The 27,931-nt window shown below is 38.8% G+C and overlaps 2 protein-coding genes across 8 annotated transcripts; one reads left to right on the top strand and one right to left on the bottom strand.

Moving 5' to 3' along the window:
- Window positions 1–8: 8 nt before the first annotated feature.
- On the top strand, window positions 9–6,624 carry LOC120575109 (perforin-1-like). The gene is made up of 5 exons (XM_039825734.1): window positions 9–146; window positions 2,758–3,332; window positions 3,451–3,589; window positions 3,688–3,899; window positions 4,034–6,624. The coding sequence occupies exons 2-5, from the start codon at window positions 2,800–2,802 to the stop codon at window positions 4,911–4,913; spliced, it is 1,764 nt and encodes a 587-aa protein (XP_039681668.1). The 5' UTR covers window positions 9–146; window positions 2,758–2,799; the 3' UTR covers window positions 4,914–6,624.
- Window positions 6,463–23,097, bottom strand: LOC120575107 (glycine-rich cell wall structural protein 1.0). Of its 7 annotated transcripts, none has more exons than XM_039825727.1 (25): window positions 22,286–23,094; window positions 20,551–20,598; window positions 20,171–20,200; window positions 19,641–19,700; window positions 19,516–19,548; window positions 19,111–19,185; window positions 18,894–18,968; window positions 17,400–17,429; window positions 17,111–17,155; window positions 16,690–16,740; window positions 14,066–15,130; window positions 11,660–11,722; window positions 11,486–11,533; window positions 11,327–11,383; window positions 10,860–10,913; window positions 10,435–10,470; window positions 10,281–10,340; window positions 9,919–9,963; window positions 9,278–9,319; window positions 9,046–9,105; window positions 8,327–8,401; window positions 7,891–7,923; window positions 7,564–7,602; window positions 6,986–7,042; window positions 6,463–6,739 (listed from the first exon to the last, which is right to left on the bottom strand). In XM_039825727.1, exons 1-25 carry the CDS (start codon window positions 22,350–22,352, stop codon window positions 6,735–6,737), a joined length of 2,253 nt encoding a protein of 750 aa, XP_039681661.1. In that variant the 5' UTR covers window positions 22,353–23,094; the 3' UTR covers window positions 6,463–6,734. The 7 variants fall into 7 exon arrangements, with proteins under 7 accessions (XP_039681661.1, XP_039681664.1, XP_039681665.1 ...); XM_039825730.1 differs by having other exon boundaries at window positions 14,123–15,130; window positions 22,286–23,092; XM_039825731.1 differs by lacking the exon at window positions 10,281–10,340 and having other exon boundaries at window positions 22,286–23,097.
- Between the last annotated feature and the right edge of the window lie 4,834 nt (window positions 23,098–27,931).

Here is a 27,931-nt window from a genome sequence, read left to right as displayed (position 1 = left end):
CTTTTTCCCCCCTGCTCTCTTAAAGACCACTGTCACCTCACCCCCCCACCAACTCTGTGCCTGCTTTTTTGACTTTTAAACGCAAAGCACTGATAATCATGCTCACAGTCAGTTTCACAACTGCAGCGTGAACAGGCGAGACAAAGGTGAGTCTATGCTGATGTGCTCATATGGAAATATTTTTTCCTTTTACTTAAATATACATAACCGCCTGTGGGTATTTTAATGTGTTTTAGCATCGGGTAAACTGTTTATTGCTGTATCAGTGAGTAATGCAATAGTATAGTTTAGTTCTGTCACATTTGTGAGAGCAGTAGTCTTAAACATTCAGTAAGCTATTATACTGTAAGACAAGTCCATTATTTAAAGAGCAAATGTTAACCAAAGCAATCATGTAGTTGTGATAATTGTGGAGACTCAAATGCAGTTGTAAAAAGATTGGTCTTAGGACCGGATTTTAAATTTGGCGATGGACCGGGAAAATCTGACAGTATGTGTTAAAATCTTTCACAGTCTCTTGGGCAACAACGAATGTTTGACTAAGAATGTGGAATGGATTAGAGTAATTGATCAGAAAACCTAAGAAGTCTAAAGTTGGAATAGGGGATAAAGAGATCTGAGATATAAACATGTGTCAATCCATACAGTGTTTAACAGGAAACGAAAACATCTCCATCTCCATTCTTGTTGCCAGTAAAAAAAAGATTCTTGAGAAAGCCCAGGCAAGACAAGGATGACTGACTGACTGACTTGCATTAAGAAAGTTACAGCAGTCAAAATGCGAGGATACAAAAAATACAAAGTCTCCTGATTCTTAAGTCACATAAGGTTTTATTTTCGCAATAGACCTAATGCTGAAAAAGCTACTACTAATGAAAGAGTTTGTCAGATTTTAAGGCAGATTCAACATTGACACTTGATACAATGGACCATGCAGTCCTCCTCTCTCGCCTTGATCATTGTGTAGGCATCCAAGGCTCGGCACTTAAATGGTTTAGCTCCTATTTGGCAAATAGGAGCTTCTCTGTCATGATTGGTGACCTATCCTCATCACCTGCTTCTCTCTCTTGTGGGGTACCTAAGGGTTCAATTCTTGGCCCAATCCTATTATCCATATATATGTTGCCCTAGGGGCTATTATAGGCAAGCACAATCTGTCATTTCATTGTTATGCAGATATATGCAAATTTATTTGCCTATGAAACCTAATGACAGTGTTGCACTAAACTCCCTGCTTAGTTGTATTAATGATATTAAGTTGTGGCTTTCACATAACTTTCTTAATTTGAACAAAGATAAAACTGAGTGTATCATCTTCAGTACTTCATGCACGCCAAACAGTCCAGCTTTGAGTTTGGGTGCTCTGGCTTCATACACTAAGCCAGCTGTCAAAAAATCTGGGGGTTACATTTAATCGCAGCATGAAAAGCACATAAAAAACCTTTCTATAAGCAAACCCAAGTAAAAGCATAATAGGGCCTTGAGGTACACCACAAAAGGAATAATTCAAAGAAGGTAGTTATCACTTGTAAGTGAAACTGATCTATTGTGCAGATGAGACTCAAACCACAAGGCCTTATTTTAAAAGGTCCCATGACATGGTTCTCTTTGGATGCTTTTATATAGACCTTAGTGGTCCCCTAATATTGTATCTGAAGTCTCTTTTATATAGACCTTAGTGGTCCCCTAATACTGTATCTGAAGTCTCTTTTATATAGACCTTAGTGGTCCCCTAATACTGTATCTGAAGTCTCTTTCCCGAAATTCAGCCTTGGTGCAGAATTACAGCCACTAGAGCCAGTCCCACAATGAGCTTTCCTTAGTATGTGCCATTTCTGTGTATGGGATGGGGGTGTGGCCTTGACCAACTGACACTTTGCTTGTTTGAAAGCCATGATGTCTCTCTCTAATGGGTGGGCCAAATTCTCTGGGTGGGCAAAGCAGAGAAAGGGGGGGTAACCTTGCTCCTTATGACCTCATAAGGAGCAAGATTCCAGATCGGCCCATCTGAGCTTTCATTTTCTCAAAGGCAGAGCAGGATACCCAGGGCTCGGTTTACACCTATCGCCATTTCTAGCCACTGGGGGACCATAGGCAGGCTGGGGGAACGCATATTAATTAGAGATGCACCGATTACAACTTTCTAGGCCGATTCCGATTTTCATTGAGTTAGGCCAGCCGATACAGATTTTAACCGATTCCGATTTCATTTTTTCTAACCACTTTACAGCACACACAAATATTTATTTTCTATCTTTTCTTACATAGAACATTATTTGAGCCGATAATGGATCACTATAAAATAGAACTATATAAATTACTCCTGGTGTGGGAAATTCACACACATCTAAAGTGCAGTGTTAGAACCATTTCCTTCTTTTCACATCCAATATCCAACCAAAAAAATGTGATTTTGGTTTTTGGTGTCGTCCCTCCACGCCCTACTTTTTCCTTGCAGGTGTTGCATATTGTAAACTTGTTATCTTCTGCACACATGCTGAAGAATTTCCAAACAGCTGACATGTTGCAGGTTAATTCACGAGGTTCCCTACATGAGCGAGAATAGCGTGGACACACACTTCACACCGCGAGCGGGTACGCGCCACACAAATGGGGGAAAAGTTGAGAGAAAGGAAAAAGAGACTGTGCTGTCGCGTCCGTGTGTGTGTGTGTGTGCGTCCTTGAGAAATGCAACTAGTAAGGGTGTACTACTGCTTCAATGGCTCATGTTTGTTCATTAAAATGTTTCTTTTTCAGGATAAACCATCAGTTTGCATCCACTACCAACTTAACAGCAACATGTTTCTGTTGAATATTTGCCTCTATGCCAGCCTCGTGCTGTCCCTCCCTCAGTGTACGTATCAATCATGCGTACAGGGGACACCCAGACAGTGCCTGGATGCAGAATTTGCTCCAGGTACCAATTTGGCTGGTGAAGGCTTTGATATCACCAAAATGGAACGTAAAGGAGCCTTTGTGCTCGACATGAATAAGTGGAAACACAAGGATAAAACGTGCACCCTTTGTAGCAACCCCTATCTGGAAAACAAAAAGCAAAAGCTCCCCTTGTCAGTGGTGGACTGGAGACCAAAGCAGTCCTGCAGCATGAAAGTGGCCAGTACACTTCACCGATCCAGTGAGTCTGTGGTCAGTTCCAGCACCTCTTCTGTGGAAAACAACTGGCAGGCCAATCTAGATGTTAATGTGGGTGAAAAAGGCGGCTCAGTGATGCTAGCTGGTACTAATTCTAAATTGGCTGAATACTCCATGGAAAGAACAAAGAATGACAAGTTCAGCTTCACAAGCCACAGCATGTCCTGTGAGTTCTACAGGTAAGAAGATGATGACATTTCTTCACACACAAAAATGTTCTCTCCTAGCTCTGAAAATAAATGCAATACTTTAATACACTTTTTTAATATTGGTTATCTGGTGTTTCACTGTTAACAGCTATAGAGTGTCCGGCACTCCCAAGCTGCACAGAGAATTTCAAAAGGCAGTGAAACAGCTCCCCAAAATCTACAGCCCTGAATACAAGCAACGATTTTACAAACTGATTGACAACTTTGGCACCCATTATGTTACCAAGGTAAACCAAAATTATTAAAAACAAAAACCAATAAAATAAAATGAACAACAAAGTAAAGCATTTGCTTATGCAGTATGTGTTTAAATATATAATTCCAGGTGAAATTGGGAGGAAGTGTTCTATCTGTGACCAGCATCAGGCAGTGCCAGGCCAGCCTGCAGGGCCTCAGCCTGGAGGAGGTAGAAATGTGCCTGGAAGTTGAAGCGTCCGCCAGCATTAAAGCTACAATAAAAACTCAAGCAAAACACTGCCAGAAGGACATTAACAAGATGGAAAGTAAGACATCCTTCTCCAGCCTCTTCAATGATAGGTAATTTATCATTTATTTTCTCACAATTTCTATTTATTTACATACTTTGACTGAATACACTCTTAGAAATAACTATTTTCAAGACCAGAAAAGCCAAATTGGCTCAATTCTTTAACTAACTCTCTCCTCTACAGGTTCACAGAAATAAAAGGGGGTTATACCACAGAGCCAGACCTTCTTTTCTCTGCTGACAAAGATCCAGCAGCCTACAAAGAATGGCTGAACTCACTATCACAGAACCCAGACATAGTCTCATATTCCCTGGACTCGCTTCACGAATTACTGCCTACTAACACCCCTGTCCGTAAGAACCTGCGCTCAGCCATCAGCCATTATATCCTGGAGAAAGGCCTGTGGAAGAACTGCACTGACCGCTGTCAGGCCGGCATCAAGAGCGACCCAAGGGATACCTGTGTCTGCCAATGCCACAATGACCCTGCTGTAAACCAAGATTGCTGCCCGACACGTAAGGGCATGGCACGGGTCATCATAACTGTACAGCGGGCTTCTGGTCTTTGGGGAGACCACACCACAGCCACGGATGGCTACGTGAAGGTGTCCTTCAACGGGCAGATGGTCCGACGCTCTCCTGTCATTCACAACAACAACAACCCACACTGGGCCATGGTCGTCGACCTAGGCTCCCAGGATTTGTCAGCGGGAAGTAAAGTGAGATTTGAAGTGTGGGATGAGGACAACAACTGGGACGACGACCTGTTGGGAGAATGTGAGCAGGACCTCTCTGCTGGAGTCAAGCAGGATCTCTGTAACCTGCAACATGGCCAACTATTCTACAAATTGGAGGTGAAATGTGCTCCGAGTCTAGGCGGAGATTTATGCAAGGACTATAAACCTTCGCCAATGAGTCAAAGTCTGAAGAGGCTGTATGTGTCCCGTCATGCACATCCTGTTCCAAAGGCCATCCTCTTAGAGATGGGTGTGTTTGTGGATGAAACAAGCTCACAGAAAAACCTGAGTCTTACTGCCCAGACTCAAAAGTTTGATATGATATAACAGCCATGCTTAGCTTTACTGATGCTTATATTCAAGGTGTTAGCAATTGTTTTTAGTGTACTGACGCGTGTAATCTAAGCAAAAGGTATCATCCATAACTGTCATCCATTATTAAATCTCTGCTGATCAATAAAGATGAGAGGTACATCAGTTAGGGAAGAATTGACGAAATGTTGAGAAAGTGGCTGAAACTCAACATTAGGAAAATGTCCTTTATATTTTGTTGATGTGATATAACACCCATGTTTTGCTTTACGCATGCTTACATAGCAACATTACTCTTTTTATGAAGGTTAATTGAAGCAAAACCCTTTATCCATCCTTTATTAAATCTCTACTGATCACAATGAATGAGAAGTATGTCTGTTGGGGAGAAGATATAATGTGTTGACAGCTGCAACTCAATTATGGAAATATTTTCCTAATACTTGGTATGTTCACTTAGTTTTGTTTAATTTACATTTGAGTCTGCAGTTTACAATTTCTGTAGATGTGTTTGACAGAAGAGTATTGTATAGGCTTTCAGAAATTAACATCAGCAAAAGATTCAGATTACATATATATATATATAATATATTGCTGTTTAAATATTCAAAAAAAGAATATTCAAAATGTGAGGTGGGTTGGATCAGGGTAGGACAAGGATTGATTTCAATGTGATTTGCACATGACCTGGGTTACTACCAGCCAGGGCAGGACTAAATATGTGATTGGTTGAAAATGACAGTGGGGCAGTCCTCACAGGTTGCCACACACTTTGAGAAAACAACAACATCAATTTTGTCACACTGTGCTTTACGCTGGGGTTTCACCATATACTGTATAAAACTAGGATTTTCACAGGCAAATTTCAACAGCAGCAGAGCAGAGCGATTCAATTCTTTTTCAAACAGTCCACTGTCCACTGACAGTGAGTGCCCGGAAGTTCACTAGTCTGCCTTTTGCAGAGCGGTAGCAGAGTTTTACAGGCAAAACTGCCAAAAGAAGGGTTGAACACTGATCAGACAACCCTGGCCCAACCCCGGTCAGTGGTGTAAAAGAGGTATACATGTTATTGCTGTTATTGCTGTTAATGCAGCTTTTACTTATACACTTATTCATGCTTTATTTGCTGTATATCTTTTTGTTTGCAGATACAAAAATAACATGCTTAAAGATTGTATGTTTTGTGATTGTGCAATCACATTGTAGCATTTTATTATCTATTGTATACAATCATTTATAATATCTACTAGTGTTTTATGTATTTAAATTACATTATTTTGTGTTATTGTTTATGTGTATCCATAATAAAATCATAATATCTGAACTGCTTGAAGTATTTGATGTTTTATCTCATTGTTTTGATCTGAGTGTTCATGAAGTTATCTTAGGCAGTGTTGCATGACATGAGAAAGGAAGTGGTAAAACTTCCTGTGTACGGATGAGGCTTTGCTAACACTATGACATAGAACAATGCATGCAGGTAAACATTATGTACAATGTTTTCACTCAAAAGTTTCCATTCCGCATCATTTGATATATAATGGATTCGATTAAAACAGTTAAATCATCATTTTAATATTTATTTTAAAACACTGAGGCAAATCAATCACCACCACTTTTTTCCAGTGTTGACAGAATAAGACTGGTGGGGCACTGCAGGTTTTGGACAAACAAGACAAATGTCCACTTACAGAGAAAGACACAGAGGTTACGAAAAATAAAGCACAAGACAACACAACAGGACCCAATAAGATGAAACACACAAAAAGCTTTAAAACACATTACACTGAACACATTATGGAAATGATCCACTTAAAGAAGTCCAGGTCATTTGAATTAACCTGGTTAAAGACAGAGACAAAGAGGACAGGGGGGAGGAACACAAAGATACTGAATCAGGAAACGATGAATTTGATTGGTTGATAACAAACAAGACCACAACACAATTAATACAGTGGTAATGAAATCACATGACCCCTTGGTGGAAGTTTTAATAGTTTTATATTATATTATTTATTATTATATTAGTTTTATAATGTTTTAACTGGACCTTCATGCACCAATTGTAAACCTTCCTTCATTCTAACCTTTGTATCCATTTCCAAGGGCACCGTTTACTCCACCATATTGGCCAGCTTGCTCTCCTGTGAAAGGATTAACCCAGTTCAATGTTATAAATGTGCTCAGAAGGAAACTGCAGCATCAAGAAAAAGAGGTATGACAGCTACTGTAGGTTAAACATTGCAAAAAACTGGTTAGGACCCAGCCAACATTAGGCCCCATACCCTTGAGTGGAAAATAATCCATAATGCATGCAGTTGTACTTTTGGCATGACAGTAATTCAGGTAAAAGTACATGTTCAGAGCATGTAAAAAGAACAATTATGAGTACAGAAATCATTTTCCAAGAATAGCTTTACCACGTGTGTTTTACTCAGGAAGAAAATGTGCATGTTTGAAAGCACAGTAATATTTAGACACATACAAAACTGCACAATACTATAATTAGATATGAAAGCTATTGTGTAGCACAGCGAAATGTGCAGTGCACTCTGTGCTGCCACTGTAATATTATGCAAGAAGACATGACTAATAAGGTCACCAGAAACAGCAAAGTGAGTGGAAGTTGATCATAAATGAGGAAGTCTGGGGGTTTCTTGCTTACCCAAGGCATCTTGAGTTGCTCCCAGCTGTGCACCATAACCTTTTCAAACACAAGCAAAGATGTTACATTTATAAAACAGAACAAATACACAAAATACATTTATATTATGAATGTCTGGACTTTAGGAGTAGCTAGAAAAATGTGCACAGCTAACGGTTATACAAAGAAATTCAAATCTCAATTATGCAAGACATACTAAAAATACTACATGCTCATGCAGCCACCTCTGTGAATTGCAATGTGCTGTACTTCTGTGACAGTAGGGGCCTTGTGCATTGTGTGAAAGGATGTTTGTGTTTTATTTGGTGAGAGTGCATGAAAATTCACCTGTTTGCTGAACTCCATATCCTGTTCCAGCTCCTGAAACAACACAACATGTAGATAATTGGACTTCAATTAAGGTAACACTGATGAGTCATAACAGACATAAGTATTGTAGACATAGAGACACAAACACACACAGCACATCCTCAAAGCATAGTCTCTGATCACAATTGAACTTCAATTAAGGCAACACTGATGAGTCATAACAGACATAAGTATTGTAGACATAGAGACACAAACACACACAGAACATCCTCAAAGCAGTCTCTGATCACAAGCATTGTTATAGCACTGTTATAGCATTGTTATCCATTTTTTATATTATCTGCTCAACTGACGGTTCCAACCTCAGTGGGACTTATCACACCCCGCTGCTTCAAAGAAACAGAAAAATCGTTATTTTTCACACCTCATAGCTCACACACACTCACTCTCTCACCATATTTGTTGGCGGTTTTGGTGCCTTCAGCACCAAGGTTGAGCTGCTGAGCAGGATACGGGTAGCCGCCATCTCCTAGGGGTGGGGGGGATGGGGTGACAAATCTGTTAAGTATTTGTTCTAGTAGCTGTGATGTTTTGTAAACTTTGTTATGGTAAACAGGAGGGGTGACTGTGGTGTAACAAAATGAGAATGATGGTTGTATTTTGTTGTTGGAGTTTATGAGGGCCTAAGGCTGGGGGGTGTCGATTTTATTTTCGTTATTGTATCGTACAGCATTTTAAGGCCCTTAATACTGTGACTGACGACTAAATAAATAGTCTGATGTGACAAAATTCATTTCAAGATCCTTATTTTTGTATATCTGGACACCTTGGAGTGTATCATTATGCTTACAACATGGCTCCTTACTTACCACAGGCAAAACGAGATCTCTTTAGTCAATTTTGTTTAACTCACAGTAAGATCCAAAAGTATTATGCTTTATTAAAAAGTATTGTTGCAATGGTTACCTTAAAGGAATAGTTCAACATTTTGGGACATACGCTTGTTGTTGTTATATTTAGCGGTTCTTTGACTTTATTAGACACCCGCCAGCCAATCAGGAAATGAGTTTTTTCAATGTCCATGGTAGAACTTATTAAGTGCAATTGTTTGATACAACTTACTATGATGTGTACTGTAATACAGATGTACTTGCAAACGCATGCAGCTCTTACCCTCCAGTCCAGTAGGAATCACTGGAGCATTACCGTAAGGAACCTGAGCAGCTCCTCCTCCTGCAAGGAAAAAAATCTGATGGGGAAACTTACTCATATCTCTTCTCTTTTCAGCCTTTCACCCACACATGACCAGCTCTGTGCTATCCACTAATTCAAGTCTGACTCATGCATGGAAAGCTACATTGATAGAAGCATGACAGAAGGATGAGGTCATGTCAGCACTGCTCACCATATTTGCCACCAGTTGAGTGCAGTCCTGCACCATGTGCTCCTGAAAGAAGACAAGGGGGGCTTCAGTGACATCACAGACAAAATATTCATACAGAGCTCTTATTGGTGAATTGGAGGAGGTTATTCCGCTTGTGTTCAGTTTATCTGTCGGTGTATAAATGTTACTACTCCTCAAAACCCAAGCTAAGTTCCTATGTCTTGCATGCTAGCTGCTGTAAAATTTGTAAAATGATACATTTATAATAGAATTAAATGTTTTTTGTCTTGTTTAATGTCTGTATCTAAGACAAATGAGAATAACATAATAATAGGTAGTAGTAAAAAGTAGTACAGAAGAAACTTGGTGTTCTCTTCAGTGAAATAAAAAAAAGATTTGTATATACCGGTATCGGCATCAGACAAAATGAGTTTGAAAATAACAGAATATATAGAATATCGGCCAAAATCCAATATCGTACATCGCTCCAGGGAAGTGTTTGATCATATCATCTTTTCCACTAGTTTAATTTTATTTGATTGATTGATTGTGCAAGCTTGGTGGAGTCATTCCTACTTCTAGTGTTTCAATTAGTTTAAGTGTTTGGCAGCCAAAGGAACACAGTGTCATCTCTAATGCTGCTCCATCCTTAAATCTCTTACCATACGCCCCCTGGACCTGTCCAGCGTAGCCTCCTGTACTGAGGGCTGGGAAAATTAGAACAAATATAAACATGCAGGTGAGACACTGTTAATCCATTAACTGATTCACACCTTTAAATTAAACTGTGTGAAAAGCAACTACATGAGCAGGAGGTCAGAAACCCCCAGAATAAACTGGTCAGCTTCTATAAATAAGAGACAATAGCTACACCCAGTGGATAAAATACCATACTGGACATGTGTGCTTCCTTGAAGGCCTCTTATTTTGTCAGTTGTATATTTGTCCCATGTTAAAGCATCTACGGGTTAGTGCCATCAAATGTTATGGGTTTTAGCAGGTTATAACTCCCCAAAACAGTTACCTTGATGCTTCCCTGCTTTGTTCTCAGCACCATCAGCTAACTCTGAAGGGTAACCAAGCCCTGAAACATAGTTCTAATTAGCATTACAATTATGTCTGTGAGTTAGACTGAGTTCTCCTTAACCCCTCGCCTTTTTTCTTCAAATGACACTCACCAGCCCCGTGACCATCGCTGTAACCATTCCCATAACCTGCGGAGAGAAGGAGCTATATGTTAAAACATCTAAAAAAGAGAGGAAATCTTCAAGAGAGCCCTCTGAATGCACGTGAAATACCTGTAGGCAAAGCGTTTGCGCCAACATCTTAGAAAAAGAACAAAGAAAGTCCCTAAACGCAAAGGATCAGTTTGTCTTAACTGAATATCATCACTCCTGTCAGTGACAGCTTTGATGCAGATTCCCTCTGACACCAAGCAGAATGAAGAGGAATCCCCGGTCATTGCAGGCAGAAAGTTTCAAGGATAAGGTTTTGTTTTTTATATTTAAATTGTCTTCTATGTTGCCTTCTGTAACTCTCAGTACACAATCTGAGTGGTAGCATTGGAATTTCTCTGTGCATGTACTAATGAGTTGCCACTTACCAAAGCCATTGCCTGCCATGGCACCCAGGTGTCCTGTTGCTCCCTCACCATAGCCTGTAATAACACACATTCAAAACATATTGCATGGGAAACAGACTCTTGCATCTTCTCCATTTGTTTACCAAAGGACATCAACACTTAACTTGGGACAAATATGAAACACGGAAAGATATAAATATATATATATATATATATATATATATATATATATATATATATATATATATATATATATATATATAGATGCTCTGACTTCTATGCATGCAAAAGAAGAGGAAAAGGCATCCACTTAAGAGAAAATGTCTGATTCTCTTAAGATTATTTTGTCAGAAAATTTTCTACATTTGCATGTCATTACGTTTGTGGAGGAGGCCATTTAGATGAAGAGAGTACAAACTGAGATTGAAAATACTTCAGAAAGGAGACACATTAAATTATTAAATTATTAAATTATTCCCCAGCCTCACCAGGTAACTTCCCTGCAACGCCTAGGGGATACCCATCCTGTCCAAGAGCAGCAGCAGCTGAGATTTATTTTAGAGAAAGAGTTAGGAGTTAGGACATGGTGCAAAAGGAAAAAATGCCAAATGAAAACAAAGAAAAGAAAAATATAAATGAACATGTACCTCCAAGTTTGCCAGCTGCACCACCCAAGTATCCTCCCTGTCCCAAACCTGTAGGCCGTGCATGGGAATCATTTACCACAGGTAGTGTAAATCTACATCAACATCTCCATTTGCTGGCAAAACTAAATCAAAATCTGCTGGTTTCCTGTGTTGTGTGTTTGTGCCCAACATTACCTGCTCCGTAGGCCCCGGCACCCGGGCTTGCTCCCAGATAGTTTCCTGCTCCACCCATATATCCTGTGGAGGAAGTCAACACAAGCTTAGCAAAATCACCTGTGATTTTCTGTTGGCTGGAAGGACATGACCCCTGATTTATTTATTTATTAAAAAAACACTAGTGCCAATATTCACAGAGAAAACATGACTATCGAACGCTCAGTACTGCTTACTGTTTAAATCAAAATCACGTTTTAAACACATAATAAAACCGTTCCCATACACAGTAGACACGGGGGCTGCACAGTAGATTCAGGGGCTGCTGTTGGACATGTGCAGCTGACAGCATAACAAAAAACAAAACACACACACAATAGATTTTAACATGTTTTCCAGGGTTTGATGGATTTTTGCACCCTCTCCACTTAACACTTTCCTGGAATTAATCCCAAAAACCACACTCAGCATCTCTTTATAACGTCTTCTTTGTGGGTCATATACACATTTTTCCTTGTTTTACATATAGTCTTTTCTGTCTATTTCAACAGTTTTTCAATCTCTGTTCTAAAAAGTGCTAAATAACTCAAGTTTGCTTGCCTGCTTCAAATTAACAGTATGTGACAACCTAAAACTCACTTTATGTATAACCAGAAAGACACACAATGAGACACATTGATGATGTTGGTGATATTAGGTTTTTACCATTGCTTAGAGCAAAAATAAGCCATTTTCTAGGAAACTGTACAAGATGTACTATACTTGTAGATACAGTTTACCATGCATCAACCGTAATTAAATAAATATTGTAATGTCAATGATTAAGAGATCATCTGAATCAACCCTGAAGTAAATATGAGCCTTAAATGCATAGCCCAAGGTATTAGTGAATACTACAACACCATCCACAAACAAATGTCCCAAGGACAATAGAAAAGTCTGTTTTTGGCTGTGGGACTTTGACCTCATGAAGGAGTTATCCAACTTTTATAATGACAGAAGACTTTCCTAATTTTGGAAAAACCTTTCAAATAGGATAAGTGTACGACTAGCAGATATGAAAGAATATTAAAGTATGCTTTCTGGTTCGATATACAGAGATCACAAACACATTACTACTTCTTAGCTCTCAAATGCCCTCTGACAGTTGGTTTAGTATAAACAGAAGCCAGACTAATCCTGTTACCAAGAAGCAGTCCATTTTTACATGCTTTTGCTTTTTGGGAGACTCAACTACACAATCTATGGTCAGGAAAGAGCTTCAGAGTTCTGTATTTATTCTCAATTGGTATGTTACTTATTTGTTTCCTGAGAAACTAGCAGGTGCATACCCCTACTGTTAGCAGCTGAGGGCCCCTAAAGCACCTGGATCGTGACACAAACACCAAAATTATTCAATAATAATAATCTATTTTATGTCTAAATTCAGGAAGATTTGTTTAATTTTTTCAGCATGCCAGAGGACAGGAGACTGTTTACTACTGGCTCACTCTCCTGTACATCAGAAAACGGATCATCACTCTCAAAAGGAATCTGTGATTCAACCTCACAATGATTAAGGCTTGATGAATGCTATGATTCTCTATCCATACAAAGGTGAAAAAAATTATACAAGGACACTGTTTCGCTCTTTCATGTGGCTGATTTCCAGATAGCTGTTAGGAGTTAGCTCCTTGTTTGTATCTCCATTAGATATAAATGTATGCTTTTTATATATCAGATTGCTACCCAATAATCCCAAGACGCAGTAAGTGACATGTGAATGGTGTGATTATTTAGACTTCTGCCAACCTGCAGAAGACTAATCTCTCAGCAACGTGAAAATGAGGAAACAATTGTGTTACTTTAAAGCTATAGTGCGTAGTTTCTGTCTCTCCCCATGAGGAATTCTTAGTAATGACAACAAAACTGTCTGCACATCCACATGATACAAGCCTTCCGTGATCGCTCACAGCCCCCACCCCTCCACCACGCAGTTGCTAGTAGCCAAGGAGGACACGGAGGATTAAAAAAAACATGATGGACTCTTCAGAAGAGTAATTATCTTCACTTGAGTTTCTGTGCGCGAAAGTCACCGGACGACACAATCTTCTGAACATGGCTGAGAAAATACAGAGAGAGTTGTGTGGAGCTGACACCCTTAATTAGCTTTGTAGCAACTCATTTGGCAATGGCTTGAATGTAAGTGACAATCATTAATATCAAAAAGTTATGCACTAAAGCTTGAATAAAGAAAAAGAAATCAAGAAAGAAATCACAGAAGATGGCGAAAAATGAAATAAAATGAAAATGAACTGCATTTCATTTGTAATTAAGGGTTTTGATAACTGATAGAAAGTGGAATTTTGGGGGGGAAATATAGTGTAGATCTCAATAATGCACAAAAAGACATTATGATGGTGTATGAAGACAAAGCTTTGTTCTTACTTGTTGCCTGGGTATTCCTCCCAGTCTGTCCTGGGATACTGAGAGCTTTTGACTTACGTTCAGCATGGGAAAGATGTTTTGCTTTCTGACCATCAGCAGTAAAGCCTTGGGCTTCCTGCCCTTCTACGGAGGCGATGCCTAAACTTTGGGTTCCACTTGCACCTGGGATAACTGGTCCATAGCTACCCCCTCCTTGTGCAGGATGATTTTCTACAGCTATAGTCCCATGGAGTCCAGGCCCATTTTTGTCTTTAGCCACAAGCCCAAGGTCTTTGACACCCTGCCTGTCTGCTACAACAGATACATATCTTCTGGCTTCCTGACCTTGTGGAGAATAAAATATATTGCTTCTGCCATCGTGAGTTTGTAAAAGAGGCTGTTGATTGGTTCTCTCTCCTTGCGCTTGTGAAGTTGCACGTACAAGATGTTTTCTGTCCTTACCAACATGATCCTGGGGCACTAAACCTTGAGTCCTCCGTGTTTCTGAACCCAAAAGCTCATGGTGATTGATTCCTAACACATCTGACAAATCACGAGCGGATCCACAGTTTGGGGCTCGTTGATTTTGTTGGATAGATAAATCATAGTCTCTTGCACTCTGTACCTGAGAGGAAGCAGAACCCAGACTTCTAATGTTGTCTTTATCAAGAGGCAGTTGCTGTTTTACACCACCAGTGGCCAATGTAGCTCCATGGCTTGCTGCACCTATTCTTTCTAAGACTATAGGCTCATAACCTTCTCCTCTTTGTGCTTGTGAAACAGCCAGACCAAGACCTTTACTCTTTTTATCAAGGGGTGTCATATGTCCAGGACTTAGTGACTTAAATACTGGATCAAGGCTTTTGACATTTCTTCCATGTGGCAGTACAGCAGGTCTAAAGCCAGTTTCTGCCTGTAATTCAGGAGCAGTAAGTATATTGCTTCTCCTGATGTTGGGCATTTCAGGTCCAAGACTTCTGTCTCCATACGAGGGACCAAGTGCTTTGCTCTTTTCTCTCTTCTGATCTTGAACAGCTTGGCCCAGATTGGCCATCTGTGGTCCACCCAAATCTGCTGCAGACACACCTGGCAGAGAAATATCATCATGCATTCACGACGTCTTGGTGGTTCAGAGACAACAGTGTTTCTTTGAGGGTCAACAACACACTGCAGTGGCAAAAATATTTACTCTTCTGTATTTCAATTGTTGTGTATCAGAGCATTCAATACAATATAACACACCATCCATAGAGTACTCAATACCAAATGGAGAGTAATATCATAGAGCAAAACAGAGAAGAAAAAAACCTTTGGGGGGGAAACAAGGAGAGAAAACAACAAAAAAAAAAAAAAGCGGAGGGGGGCCGCCGTGTTCCATTGAGTCAGAGCAATGACATCAACACAACGCATGACAACAAAATGTTGGCACCCAAAATTGTTGAAATGCCATAAAACACACCAATGTTAACAGCACAGGACAAAGACACCACCCACCAGTGTGTGACAAAGACAACTGACAAACAAAGCTTGTCATGAAAGCAGAAACCTAACAGTACACAGCAAACGTTTTAAAAGTTTCAAGAAAAAGAGTTTTATTGAAACTACAGGCGTTTGCATGCATACTATAACCCAATTACTGTGAACCAGAATGAGGGAATATATTTTTTTATTATACAGTAACCTGATATCCCCCAAGAATGTGCCAAAATAAATCAAATTAATGAGCAAAATTCAAAGTAAAAAAAAATTATTACAAGCTTAAAGGCATAGTTCAGATTTTTTGAAGTGGGGTTGTTAACATATAGGTTGATACCTATCCATAGTCAGTGTTTTACCTACGGTAGATGGCGGACAGCACGCCCACAGTTTGGAGAAACAGGCAGGAGTACCTGTATGCTATATTTAAAATATTTTCACAGCCATTTCCAACAGGGAGCTGAAGCAGTTATATCCATCTATGCTTTCTTCAAAGCCACCAGACTCCTTTGACAAAAACAGTAATATTACCTCGCAGAACCAGGGAGTTGCTGGTCTACCGCTGCCGCAATTGATTAGTTTGTTTGTGTTATTGTGTGACTTTGGTGTTTTAAAAGGGTTAGTTCGGATTCACCAAAGTCACACAATAACACAAACAAACTAGCCGATACTGTAGGTAATACATTGACTTTGGATATACATACAAAAAATATGAACAATCCCTTCAATGGCGCAACATACAGCTTCCACAAATATCACCTTAATCAAGTTGTTAGTGTATTTAGTTTGTATAACCTATATTCCAGCAGCCCCTTCAGCTCCTGTAAACCACAGCAGTAAGTACCCCACAGACATCAACGCAGACTTTAAACTGTGGTAATAAGAGCTGGGGAACTCTTGCAACATGCAACATAGATGAAACACTAATTGACAAAGACAGTCAAACATCAGCCCTGTGCGCACACAAAATAAAACAGAGGAGCTGGTGATAATAGTACAGTAGATAGATGTGATTTCATGCAAACAAAAGCTAGCATGAATTCAACGTCAGTAAATCACAAGACACCAATTTCACAGAGGTTACAGACAAATACAACACAGAACAAAGACGGAGACAGACCGACAAACACAAACACAAACACCACACATTGCTATGGTGAAGTTTTTACCAGGTTTCTGTTCCTTAGACTTCTGTCCAGTGGAATACCCAAGTCCAATTCCTAATAATAGCAGATAGGGGAACTGTAAATGATTTCACTCAAGATGCTAACTGAAAATAAAGACCCAGGCCAACACTATGGCCAGACAAGTCTACAGCCTTATGGTATGTTTTCTACTATTAGGATCTTTGTAACGGTAAGCAGCTCAGTTTAGTAGAGTAGGACTCATGCGTATATTTTGCAAGACTACCCAGCTACCTTCACATGCGATAATGAGCAATCTAATTATCACATTCTCTTTTGTTCAATGTGATAAACCGGATTTTATTCATACGGACATCATAAGTGTGTTTGTGGCAGGAGCGATGGTACATTAGAAAATACCGGAAGAAGTAATGGGATCTGAGGTAAGACCTGATTCATCACTTACCTGGTCGGGCTCCAGGATAGCCAATGCCGGCTAAAGCCCCATATCCTGCCAAGAAAACAAAAAGCCAAGTTCAGAGGAAGGGGAGCAAATCTTTAACTCTGACAAGCCCTCTGATTACATCACTAGTGCCCTGGGTTTTTCTGCCTCTTACATCATGTTCACAGACAATGACAGAGTGCCACTTAGTGGAGATTTATCAAACAAACACAGAGGGTTTACAGAGTGTAACTCACTGTGTACTTCCATTTGGACAAACGTAAGGAAATCATGGAACCATCTAATCACTTACCTGGTGGAGTGCCAAAGCCAGCACCATAACCTGTAAAGTCACAGAAACAGTTTTCTTTAGAAATATTTCTACAGCTGAAACTGTTCACGTAAGATTTGTCTTTGTCCTTACCTTTACTCTTTTTTCCTAAGACATTACACAGACTGCTTCAGTGAAATGCTAATAAAAGAGTACAATCAACTAGGGCTGGGCGATATGGACAAAATCAAATATCACAATATTTTTGACCAAATACCTCGATATCGATACCGCAACGATATTGTAGCGTTGACTATTGGTACTTTCACAAAATATTCACACAATGAAATATTTGATAAATAATCATCAGTAATAAGTGGGTAAAGGCAAATAATAGAACAGCTAGAAAAGTCTGGTAAGTTCAGAAAATGACATCACTTTACTGTAATGCAGCCTTTAAAACCAGGAAAAGACACCACTTATGCCATATTACGATATTACGGTATCCCAAATCTAAGACGATATCTAGTCTCATATCACGATATGGATACAATATCGATTTATTGCCCAGCTCTACAATCAACCCTTGTCAGGTTTGAATAAAGGTGATGATAAAGACACACAAACAGGAATACATCAATAATTGTATAAATGCCTCTAAAAAAAACATATAAAAATGTGTTAAATTCGTTTCAAGTCTCTGTCTCATTGGCTCAGCACCTTTCACATGTCTGATTTCATTTTAGCCTTGTTTTCTGCCAAAATCTGAATTCCACACGGACAATTTTACAGCTGCTAGAGAACACATCTTATGGGAGACTGCACTGGGTTGTGTAAAGCCCAGAAAACTTTCAATCTTAGGTATTTCTCTATACCATGAATATGCATTATTAAATAAATAACAAGCAAAGATTGGGAAAAACATACCAGTTAATATTTATTAATAGTATGATATCTAAATATTCCGCTTCCTTAGAACTGTTTGGGTGTGGTTTGATCAGATTTGGATGATTGTGGTTTAGCAACATTAGCAAAAAAAAACAACTTTCTTCTGATTTAGATTCAAATGTTGTTCTGAAACCTGTCCACTTTAACCCAGTGAGGAAGGCACAGACAAAAACAGAAATTGTTCATGTGAAATGACCAAAAGTGTTGTTACTTTGGCAAAAAGATATAGATATGTCAGTCAGCTATTAATGAATGAGCCTATTGTTTGTAGTACAAGGCTGAGAAAAAATATAAAAATCACCCCGATCATTACTCAAATATTGTTTGTTTTATTAGTTGTCTGTTCTATAAATGTATTCAATAGATTTGGCTGCCACAAATGCTTATGGGTGTTTTGATTTATACACATGCATGAATAAACTATTTAACTCATTGTAGTGCTTTACTGCTTGTGATATTGTTATACTTGCTTTAAAGGATCAAACACCCATCTACACATACTGTGGTTAACCGTGTTGATTCATTATCAATATCTATATAAAATATCAACTGGATTATAACATATTCCTCTATATATGTCAGTCTTACCATGTTTCCCTCCCTGGCCAAGTCCCAGTCCATTTGTAAGTCCAGTCCCCAACATTCCTGTGCCCAGAGCAGCACCTGCAATCACAAGAAATATGTGTCCAATCTTTTAGTTTTATTTTCTACATAGAGCTAATTAGTAATCTACAACAGGAGTCAAGGGAAGATAATAAAAGGCAAGTAGGCTTTGAAAGTTTGATAAGTGGATATGTTGATGTACCATAGGCTCCCTGGCCTCCATATCCACCTTGCTTCAGGCCTGCTCTACCTCCTAATCCAAGAGCTCTGTAACCTCCTGTCAAAACAATCAAAAGAACATATTTCACATTGTTGTTGAACAGCACAGTCTGCCAGTTCAGACTTTAGATACACAGATTGTTTCTCTACATCAGGACTGGAAGGAGGTTTTTTTTCACTTTGCAATTTACGTTAAATTATTTTTTTTGCAATTTACCTAAAATTAACTCCCACTCTATAATGGTTCAATGGGCATTAATGAAAGAAGTCCTTAATATTTTGTATTTGTTTTGATTAATCATCTTCCTTTGCCAGTTGGCAAACCTGTGTTCTGTAAAACTATTTTTGGCTGCATCATAGATAAAGATGTGTTCTTAAGACAGCTTACCAACACCAAGCTGAGCCCCTGGATAACGGCCAACTAAGATTTAAAGAAAGAAAAAAAATACAAACATTACTTATCTGAAGTGAAAGTAATATAAGACAATGTTGTGTGGAGTAAGTTAAACATACTTCCAGTCTTCATTGCTTTGGTGCCATATCGGCTCCCCAGTGCTCCAAGGGCACCTGCAACTGATGAAAAAGTACAAAAAGAAAGTTGATTTTATGCCCATTTAATGTCTGTTAGCTATGTATTAATCCTAAATTAAAGCAGGAAATACAATTTCCTCTTTCATTATACAGATTATATATCACATGTCCATCTAAAGTGATAACTAACATTTGATTTGAGTTAGAACCCTCAGGACATATTTTAAAACATGTCTGATACATAACTAATTTTACATGCTACTACATATGGGTACATGTTACCTACAGTACATGTAGTCTGCCTACATGTGATATGTTTACACAAAGAATATTACATGTGCTCTGTATTTGTACTAAAGCACTTGCACACAAAGCATCCACAAACATACAAATCAATCAGTGAAGGTGCTAATCTTAAGGCATTATATAACTTACACACGTGTACTTTAGTCATTACTAGTTAACCATTTGGTGTAATGGCCAATGCATGCTAACTAAAGAAAACCACTGACCTCCAGGTTTTACTCCAATATTACCCACACCTGCCAAAAAAACCGACACTTGAGCAAATTCATGCAAAATGTTTTTTTCCTTATTTGTGTTTCCAGGAGTTAATAATATCATGACGCCTTGGTCTATGGCAAACTAAAAACAAAAGCGGACAATCTAAGATTACAACATTACCAAGCAGCCTAGCTAGTCTTGCTAATGCTAACGTTTCAAGCTAACTAACGTTAACCCAAAACATTCTTTCAAACATGGCTAGACCTTCAAAAGTCATAAATTACATAGAAAACTACTGTTCAACGTTGCTTCAAAATAATTAAAACGTAGCTATACATGCTTGGAGAAGTTAAAAAAAAAAATCTCTAACTTTGTGGCATAACGTTACCTCTGGCTGGCAGCACTCTCCCCCAGGATACACTTTGAGGTCTTACTCCTGAAACATTTAAAAATACAGTAACATTGTACAGTTTAAATTATTCAAAACGTTTCATACAATAGACCAATAAATTAAAACGAAACAACATATTAAATATAATGTATAAATTGCCAAACTACAGACACAGTATACCCAGATTAGTAGAAATGTGTTAAAATAAGATAGACTTTATTAATCCCACACTGGGGAGATTCCTGTGCTACAGTAGCTCAAAAGAAAAAAAATGTACACAAATCAGAATAACACAAATACACATTAAGTAAGCATTGTAGAAAAAAATATATAAATTATAATAAATAGAAAAAATTGAATTAGTTATAATAATAGTAATAAAACAAACATATTTACACAATAAACACCTGTATAAACAGACTGTATATAAACAGATATACAGTTAAATATATGTATCCACTGTAAATGACGATAGTGATGTATATAGGCTAATAAAGGATGCACAATTTGAACTGCTTTTTTTTTGGGAGAATAAACACTGGTGTCAATAGGTATTTTACATTTCTGGGTAATTTATTTAAAAAGCAATAGATTTTTTCTGCAGGAGATTCTCTTTTTAATAAACCTTCCTGTTTGCTGGCTTAATAGTTTCACACATAACTGACATGGAGTGTCATTCATTTTATTTTTTAGACTTACTTTACTTTCAGAACTTTACCTTTACCTCTTTGAACACTGTCCCTAATAGGGGGAGTACTTTAAGAGACATATAGATGGCAATACTTCAAAGTACTGAGTATTACAAATGCCACTATAGTGTCTCATGAATACTGCAACCTGACCTGGCAACAGGAGGAGAGAGGAACAGACATCCATTGATGGAAACAGAGGATGAGACAAAATGGAGTGACTGTGTGGAGTCTGTTCTTCTCGCAATTGGTCGTCACATTTTGCTTGCCTCTGCCACCTTTTCATCGCATCCTTTGATTCAAAGAAATTAGATAGTATAAACCGCAGAGACTCGCTGATGGAGGAGCCCACGTCCAAGTAATTTTTTCTCTCCCTCAATCTCACAGACATGATACTTAACACGTTAGTGAGAGTGAACCACTGGAGATCCATCAGAGCTGTCAAGGTGAAATCATACTGCTTATGACGTATTTATAGCTCCTTGATGAAGTGACAACTTATCATGACAACTGCCACAAATTGTATGTACTCATTGTATAAATGCAATGAAAATTTACCAAAAAAGATTACAAATGTGTGCAGAAATAATCAGACTTTGCTTTACATTTTTGATAGTCAAAAGTTCAATCATTTTGTTTAACTTTAACAACAAATATTTCAGTTTGGTAACAATATTTTAGATTTTAAACCTGATGACTTTCTCAACTAATATTAAAACCAATATTATTACACAAAAGTGAATAGTATCCACAACATCTGAAAACTCCATGAATCAAAATAGATCAATCTGACCTTTTTAATATACATAAAACTTATAATAATTAACATGACAGGCCAGTAGAGAAATTAATCAGGAATTAAATGCTTTCAACAAGAGCACAGAAAATGTGGTGACATGGGGCTCAAGACAGGCTGAAACATAACCAAATCTGTTAAAATAATCATCTCAAAAACTGAGAAAAAAAAAGTTTGTCAAACTGTGATGTTATCAATATACAACCAGAGTTTTGTCTTTTCTTATGAAATCCCTTGTTGTTCTTACCGCCTTGCAGAGTTTGCTGAGCCAACCAGAGAACCAGCGTGGTCTGGAGCAGCGCTTGAACCAGCATGATGGAGAACGGGCACAAAAAACTAAGCAGCACTGATAAAGGAGCAGAGAGACCAACTGATGGACCGATGGAAGGATGGATACTTAAAGCACAGCTACCCTTGATGTCTTATATATGGTATTCTCTTTGATACACTCCCACTGCCCGGTCCTGCCCTCTGCACACACACACACACAGGTCTGATTGGGCAAAGCCAAAGGCCCATTTTGGTCCATTTCCATTAGCTGAGAATGCACACACATCATTCACATTTTTCTGAAAGTCTTTTTGACCGTTTAACTGGGTAGATATCAAATGATTTCTGTCACAGTAAATGTAGGACGAAAACAACAAAGCAACTAGGTTCAAAAATCCCTTCAGTAGACTAAAAGCCAGATAGGAAATTCTTCTCTGTGAAAACGGCAATAGAGCAAACATCCCACCTGACTTTTCTGCCATTTACCGCACTATTAACAGGTTTTCCATACGCACAAAGAGTCAAGGATTTAAGATTCATCAGTTATGTTGTGCTAAAAGACAAGTGTGGAAAATAAGGATTCTAAAAAAATAAATGCAAAGATAAAACCTTTTAGTTAAGCACAAATATGCAATGTGCAGGGCAGAGCAAAGGATTCAATGAGGACAATGTGCTAGATAAGACAGAGGATGCACAAGAGTTCAACATCCGGTTGGCTTAAGGAAAGAAGCTTTTTCTTAGTCTCTCTGTGTTTCTCTGTGTTGGGCTTGTGCCTATGGAAGCTGGTAGTATGTTGCTTCATAATCTTACTAGCATTGGTTCTGCACTTTCTGGTATATAAGTCCTGCACAGTGGGGAGTGTTGATCCGATTGCATACTATGCTGAGTGCACCACTCTCTTTAGGGCTCTATGATCTAGCAGAGCATTTCCCAAACCAGTTAGTGATGCCCCCTTTTAGGATGCTTTCCACAGCACCACAGTAGAAGGTCTTCAAACACATGCAACAGTATTTTTCTCCAAAATGACATTCTTGTCAGAATCGAAAAGCATCAGGAACAGCAGTTAGCAGCTCTATAAGACAATATGGCGTCCTGCATGCACACACATAAACACTCAGAGAATAAATTATCACTGAACAGACTCAGACATACTCATAATGTGCAAAATGAAAATGAAGACAGAAAAATTATATGATTTTTTTGTAGAAAATTAGGTTTTGACAGATGTGTTGAACTCGACCCTCCTCCAAATAAACTCACCTGTGTCAAAGACGGTTAATCAACAGACTTGTTGTTAATAGAGTAAACATTACACCTCCTATAAACAAGAAGGGGGAAAAGAAAGAATGAGATAAAGTAAACAGAATATGTTTAAGAAGTGCAAATGGTAAAATGTGTACACTGGAAATTGCAAAGTAAACATTACATCATTTTTATGTGTGTGTTAGGTGTTTGGTGAGTGAAAAACATGCAACAATAAACACACACACTCACAATACTGCTGTAAAAACAGCCCTCAAGGCTGCCACCTCAATTAAAACACCACTTTCTAGGAGTTTCCATAGTTTTCTACAGAAGAGCATTGTAATCCTACTTTAAACAGGCTTTCAGTTGTCATTGGGCTCTTTTGGGCAATAGTGTGTAACTACAGTCTGTTGAGACTGTACAAGAAGCATTAGCCCATGGTGGCTCCAGGATCATCCTCATATCCTATAGTGTGGGAGGTCCCCAGCCATTTCTCAATCTAATGTTTAAGTTTATGTCTTAATCTCAGGCACGGCAGCATTCAATGCAAACGTCTGACTAGAGAACCACATATGATGATTATGCTTTGAAAGAAGTCGGTTGTTGTTATGCCACCTGAGGAAACCTGAGGTCACACATGCAGACCACCACATCGTCTTCTCTGGTGGTACTGAGCATAAGACAATAACATAACCCACGTCTGACTCATGACTCCCTCATCCATGATTCACCTCTAAACATTTATCTGTCTGCATGTTTTGGGAGGTGCCTATTGAAAAAAAAAAAATCAGATCCATACGCAGAGTGTCAATTTCTCAAGACGAGATGTCAAAGCTTTGAAAAGAAGAGCTGATTGTTGTCAGAGGTGGTGCAGACTGTGTTGGCTCATTTACCCGGAGAACAGTATGAGAACAGGGAGTGCAGTGTCTGCGGAGACACATCTGGATGGCAGTTTCACTGTGGTCTGCATATTAGAAACAACGTGTGCCCCAATATATACATACAAATTACATTCTGTGTGTGTTCGTGTGCTGTCCTTATGTGTCCTTTAAAGGTCCAGTGTGTAAAAATTTTAGTTGTTCATTCTCAAAATTTGTGTTGCCAGTTCACAAACTTTTTCATGAATATTTGCCACCACCATCAATTCCAAGAATTCCTATTGGCTTGAAATTTTACATTTGCATCAACTGGGGTAGACGCAGATGCTCCACATTCATGCGCCATCTTGAAATACGTTAGCCGGTAAGAGACATACAGAACATACTGCTCTGCCTTTCGGGTTTTCGCTGTCACATGATAAACTCACAGGTGCTGCTAATGCTGCTAATGGGTATCATAGCTTCTCGGCCTGGCAAGTTTGAAGAAGGAAACATCGAGGACCGCACGTATTCAAAATCCAAACAGGAGTCTTCTTCTTCACCCCAAAAAAAGAAAAAGGATATTGAAAAGCGCAAGAGACCGGCGTCATCAGAAAGAAGCGTGAAGGCTACCGTAGCTGTAATATGTACTTTGAACTGCGTGGTGCGAGAAAGTTGATTGCGATATATGATCTCAACGCTAGATGGGAGAAATTCCTACACATTGGATCTTTAAGGTCGAAAGAGGGGAAGAAATCTCTAAGGAGAGTTAGATCTTGACCTTTACAACAAGCTGGTTAATGGCATGTTGGCTGAGGGTTAAGAATCAGGAGGTTGGCTTTACAGAAATAACTTCTTATAGCCTTAATAAAGCAGATACTTCATTCCCAATAACTATTAATAAATTAACATTTTCATCAAACATATCTGCTCATGCCACATGGAAGCTTTGCAAAAGAACAGAAAAGTACATAGCATTTAGTGACTGACAATGGATGATGATATACATTTGCTCTACCTTCATGTTTAAGTGCAGGGAGTGTGCAGATAGGCATGGAGAGTATTAGGCTACTCCAAAAGTTTATATTTTCGTAATTATTTTTCAAAGTGCAAATGTAAAGGTAAATGGATTATGCATTTAGACATCTGAAGGTGCACAGAATGGAACTCACGCAGATCTGCAAACATTTGGGGTTACTCTGCATTTAGCTTTAGAGCTACTAAATGATAATTTTCACTTCTGGAAAAACTATGTCAGCAGGTCCATTATATATTCTAAAATGTTAGCATGGAGCTAAGCTGTCAGTTCATGCAAAAGTGTAAGTTAAGAGTACTGGGGCCAGCATCAGATGGATGATTTTGGTCTCTGTAGTGACCAGTTCCTACACTTAAAAGTCCACTGATGGGCTGTTATTCTGTAAGATTTAGTTATGATGCGTGCTTCCTATAAAATAGCCTACACAATGTGTGTCCATCAACAAAAGCAGATTTATTATACTGCTCAATACAATTCACCAGCTGCTGTTGCAGTTTAGTCCATTGTTTTATTATCTCTTAAATACACCAAAATGTTCCAAAGAAAGTGCAAAACCACAAATATGGGCATAAACCCAGACTGTGGCACGGTCAAAACCTGCCTCCAACAAAGCAGCAACACCTGCACCTGAAACCTCCTCATTAAGTCTATCAACCATCTTGGCGGTCAGAGGCGTAAATACAAATAATCTCAACTAAATCTCTAAACTTGATCACTTTCATGAACAGCTTTGCAATGGTAAAATTATCACGTTCACTCTGACACAAAAAAAAGTAATTTTGGCCTTGAATTTGAAGGTTTTGTTTTTTTGTTTTTAGCCTGGGGGCTGGGACAGTTGGGTTTATTAATGGTTGTATGCTCTTCTTCTTCCACCTTGTAAGCCACTGAGGGCCACCTCCAGGGGTCTTAATATTAGTGTTCAGCTCCATGAAGCGTATACACATTATGGGATGAACACAAAGACTTACAGAGTGATGGTGCTGGCTCACTCTTGATGCAGGTCTCTCAGCTAAACCTGCATCTGGTTGAGCAGGTCTTGTCCTCGGAGAGGAGGACAAAAAAAAATTATTTTGAAGACTTTGCAGCAGCACATTTACTCAGTTAGGGAGTCTATGATGAAGATGGCCTCAAAATAAACTCAACCAACAGAACTGGGAAAACTTGCCTTAGAGAGGCAAGTTTTCAAACTCTTCAATGGAACAGTTTGAAAGAGTAATTAGAGAATAAAGCAAAGAGAGTTTACATGATATTCAATATTCATGATATATGAAAAAGTTAATTTTGAACCCAGGATACATCCCAGACTCACTCACTCACTCTATAGATATCATTCAAGTGTACACACACACACACACACACACACACATTCTCTAGAGATATATGTTCCATTATTGTACAGTCCTACATTGCAGAAACAAGAATTAGATTGCAGCAAGCCATAGTTTAAAATCACAACAGTTAGAAGTGAATGTACAAGGCACACTTTTTCTGTCTGGTTTATATTTTCTAAACTACATCAAACATCCTGAAATGGTCTGCATGAAGAGCAGAAAAAAAGTGATCTGTCCAAAAGCGGTATAACTTCAATAAAGAGCTTAGATGTGAGCTGCTCTGAAGTGAACGCAGGAATATGGTAGCTAAGTGTCCAGAGAAGAGAGAGACACAGATTTACAAGGCAAAGATGGGACAGACTGTTACAACTGGCATCGGCTGCTTTCACCTCTATCCAACATCACACACACTTACTGCATTGCACACAATGCACAGCTGTCTTTCTCTTGGCATAAAATATACACAGACAGGGGTGTGTGATGGGTAAACTCATCTGAACTCAGTTTACACACCTTCTTTATTTGCATCACACAGTTTACCCACACTTTAGAATGACTTAAATCCATCCTGCTGTAAATGCAGTGGTGTCAAATTGATTATAAGAGGACAGAGTCAGGAAGAAGATTATTTACACATCATCATTATGTGTGTGTCTGTCCACTTTGCTGTGTTGAGTCTACAGTGTTTCCTCCGGCTGCTGTGTGTGTAACAAACTCCACACCCAGTGATGGAAATGCTGTACTTCATCAGGTTCAGGTAGAAAACCTGTTGAATCGGTTCATTCTGTGTGTGGCTGTCCATCATCAGCAAGACTAGTGTGTATGCTAGACTAGAGGCTCCAAAGTCACCAAAAGTCAGTAGGATTCACCCTCTGGGGACCATGAATGTCAAAGTTACAAAATTTCAGATAGAAATATTTCAATCTGGATCAAGTGGTGGACCGACTGACAGACCTACTTTACCATCCTTAGAGTCACGTCGCTAACATGACTAAAACGCAATAGAAGTATCACATAAGACTAACTGGGTTTGGAAACGTCCATATTGCATACATCTCATTTGTAATTTCTAATTGAATTCTTGCTTAAAGATACATGTTAAAATTAGGTCCCACCTTATATAGACTATGTATATGCAGGCATTGGAGCAATGA

Source organism: Perca fluviatilis, chromosome 15 (assembly GCF_010015445.1).
Source record: "Perca fluviatilis chromosome 15, GENO_Pfluv_1.0, whole genome shotgun sequence".
Taxonomy (NCBI): domain Eukaryota; kingdom Metazoa; phylum Chordata; class Actinopteri; order Perciformes; family Percidae; genus Perca; species Perca fluviatilis.
This window is presented reverse-complemented; position numbering and strand designations above follow the sequence as displayed.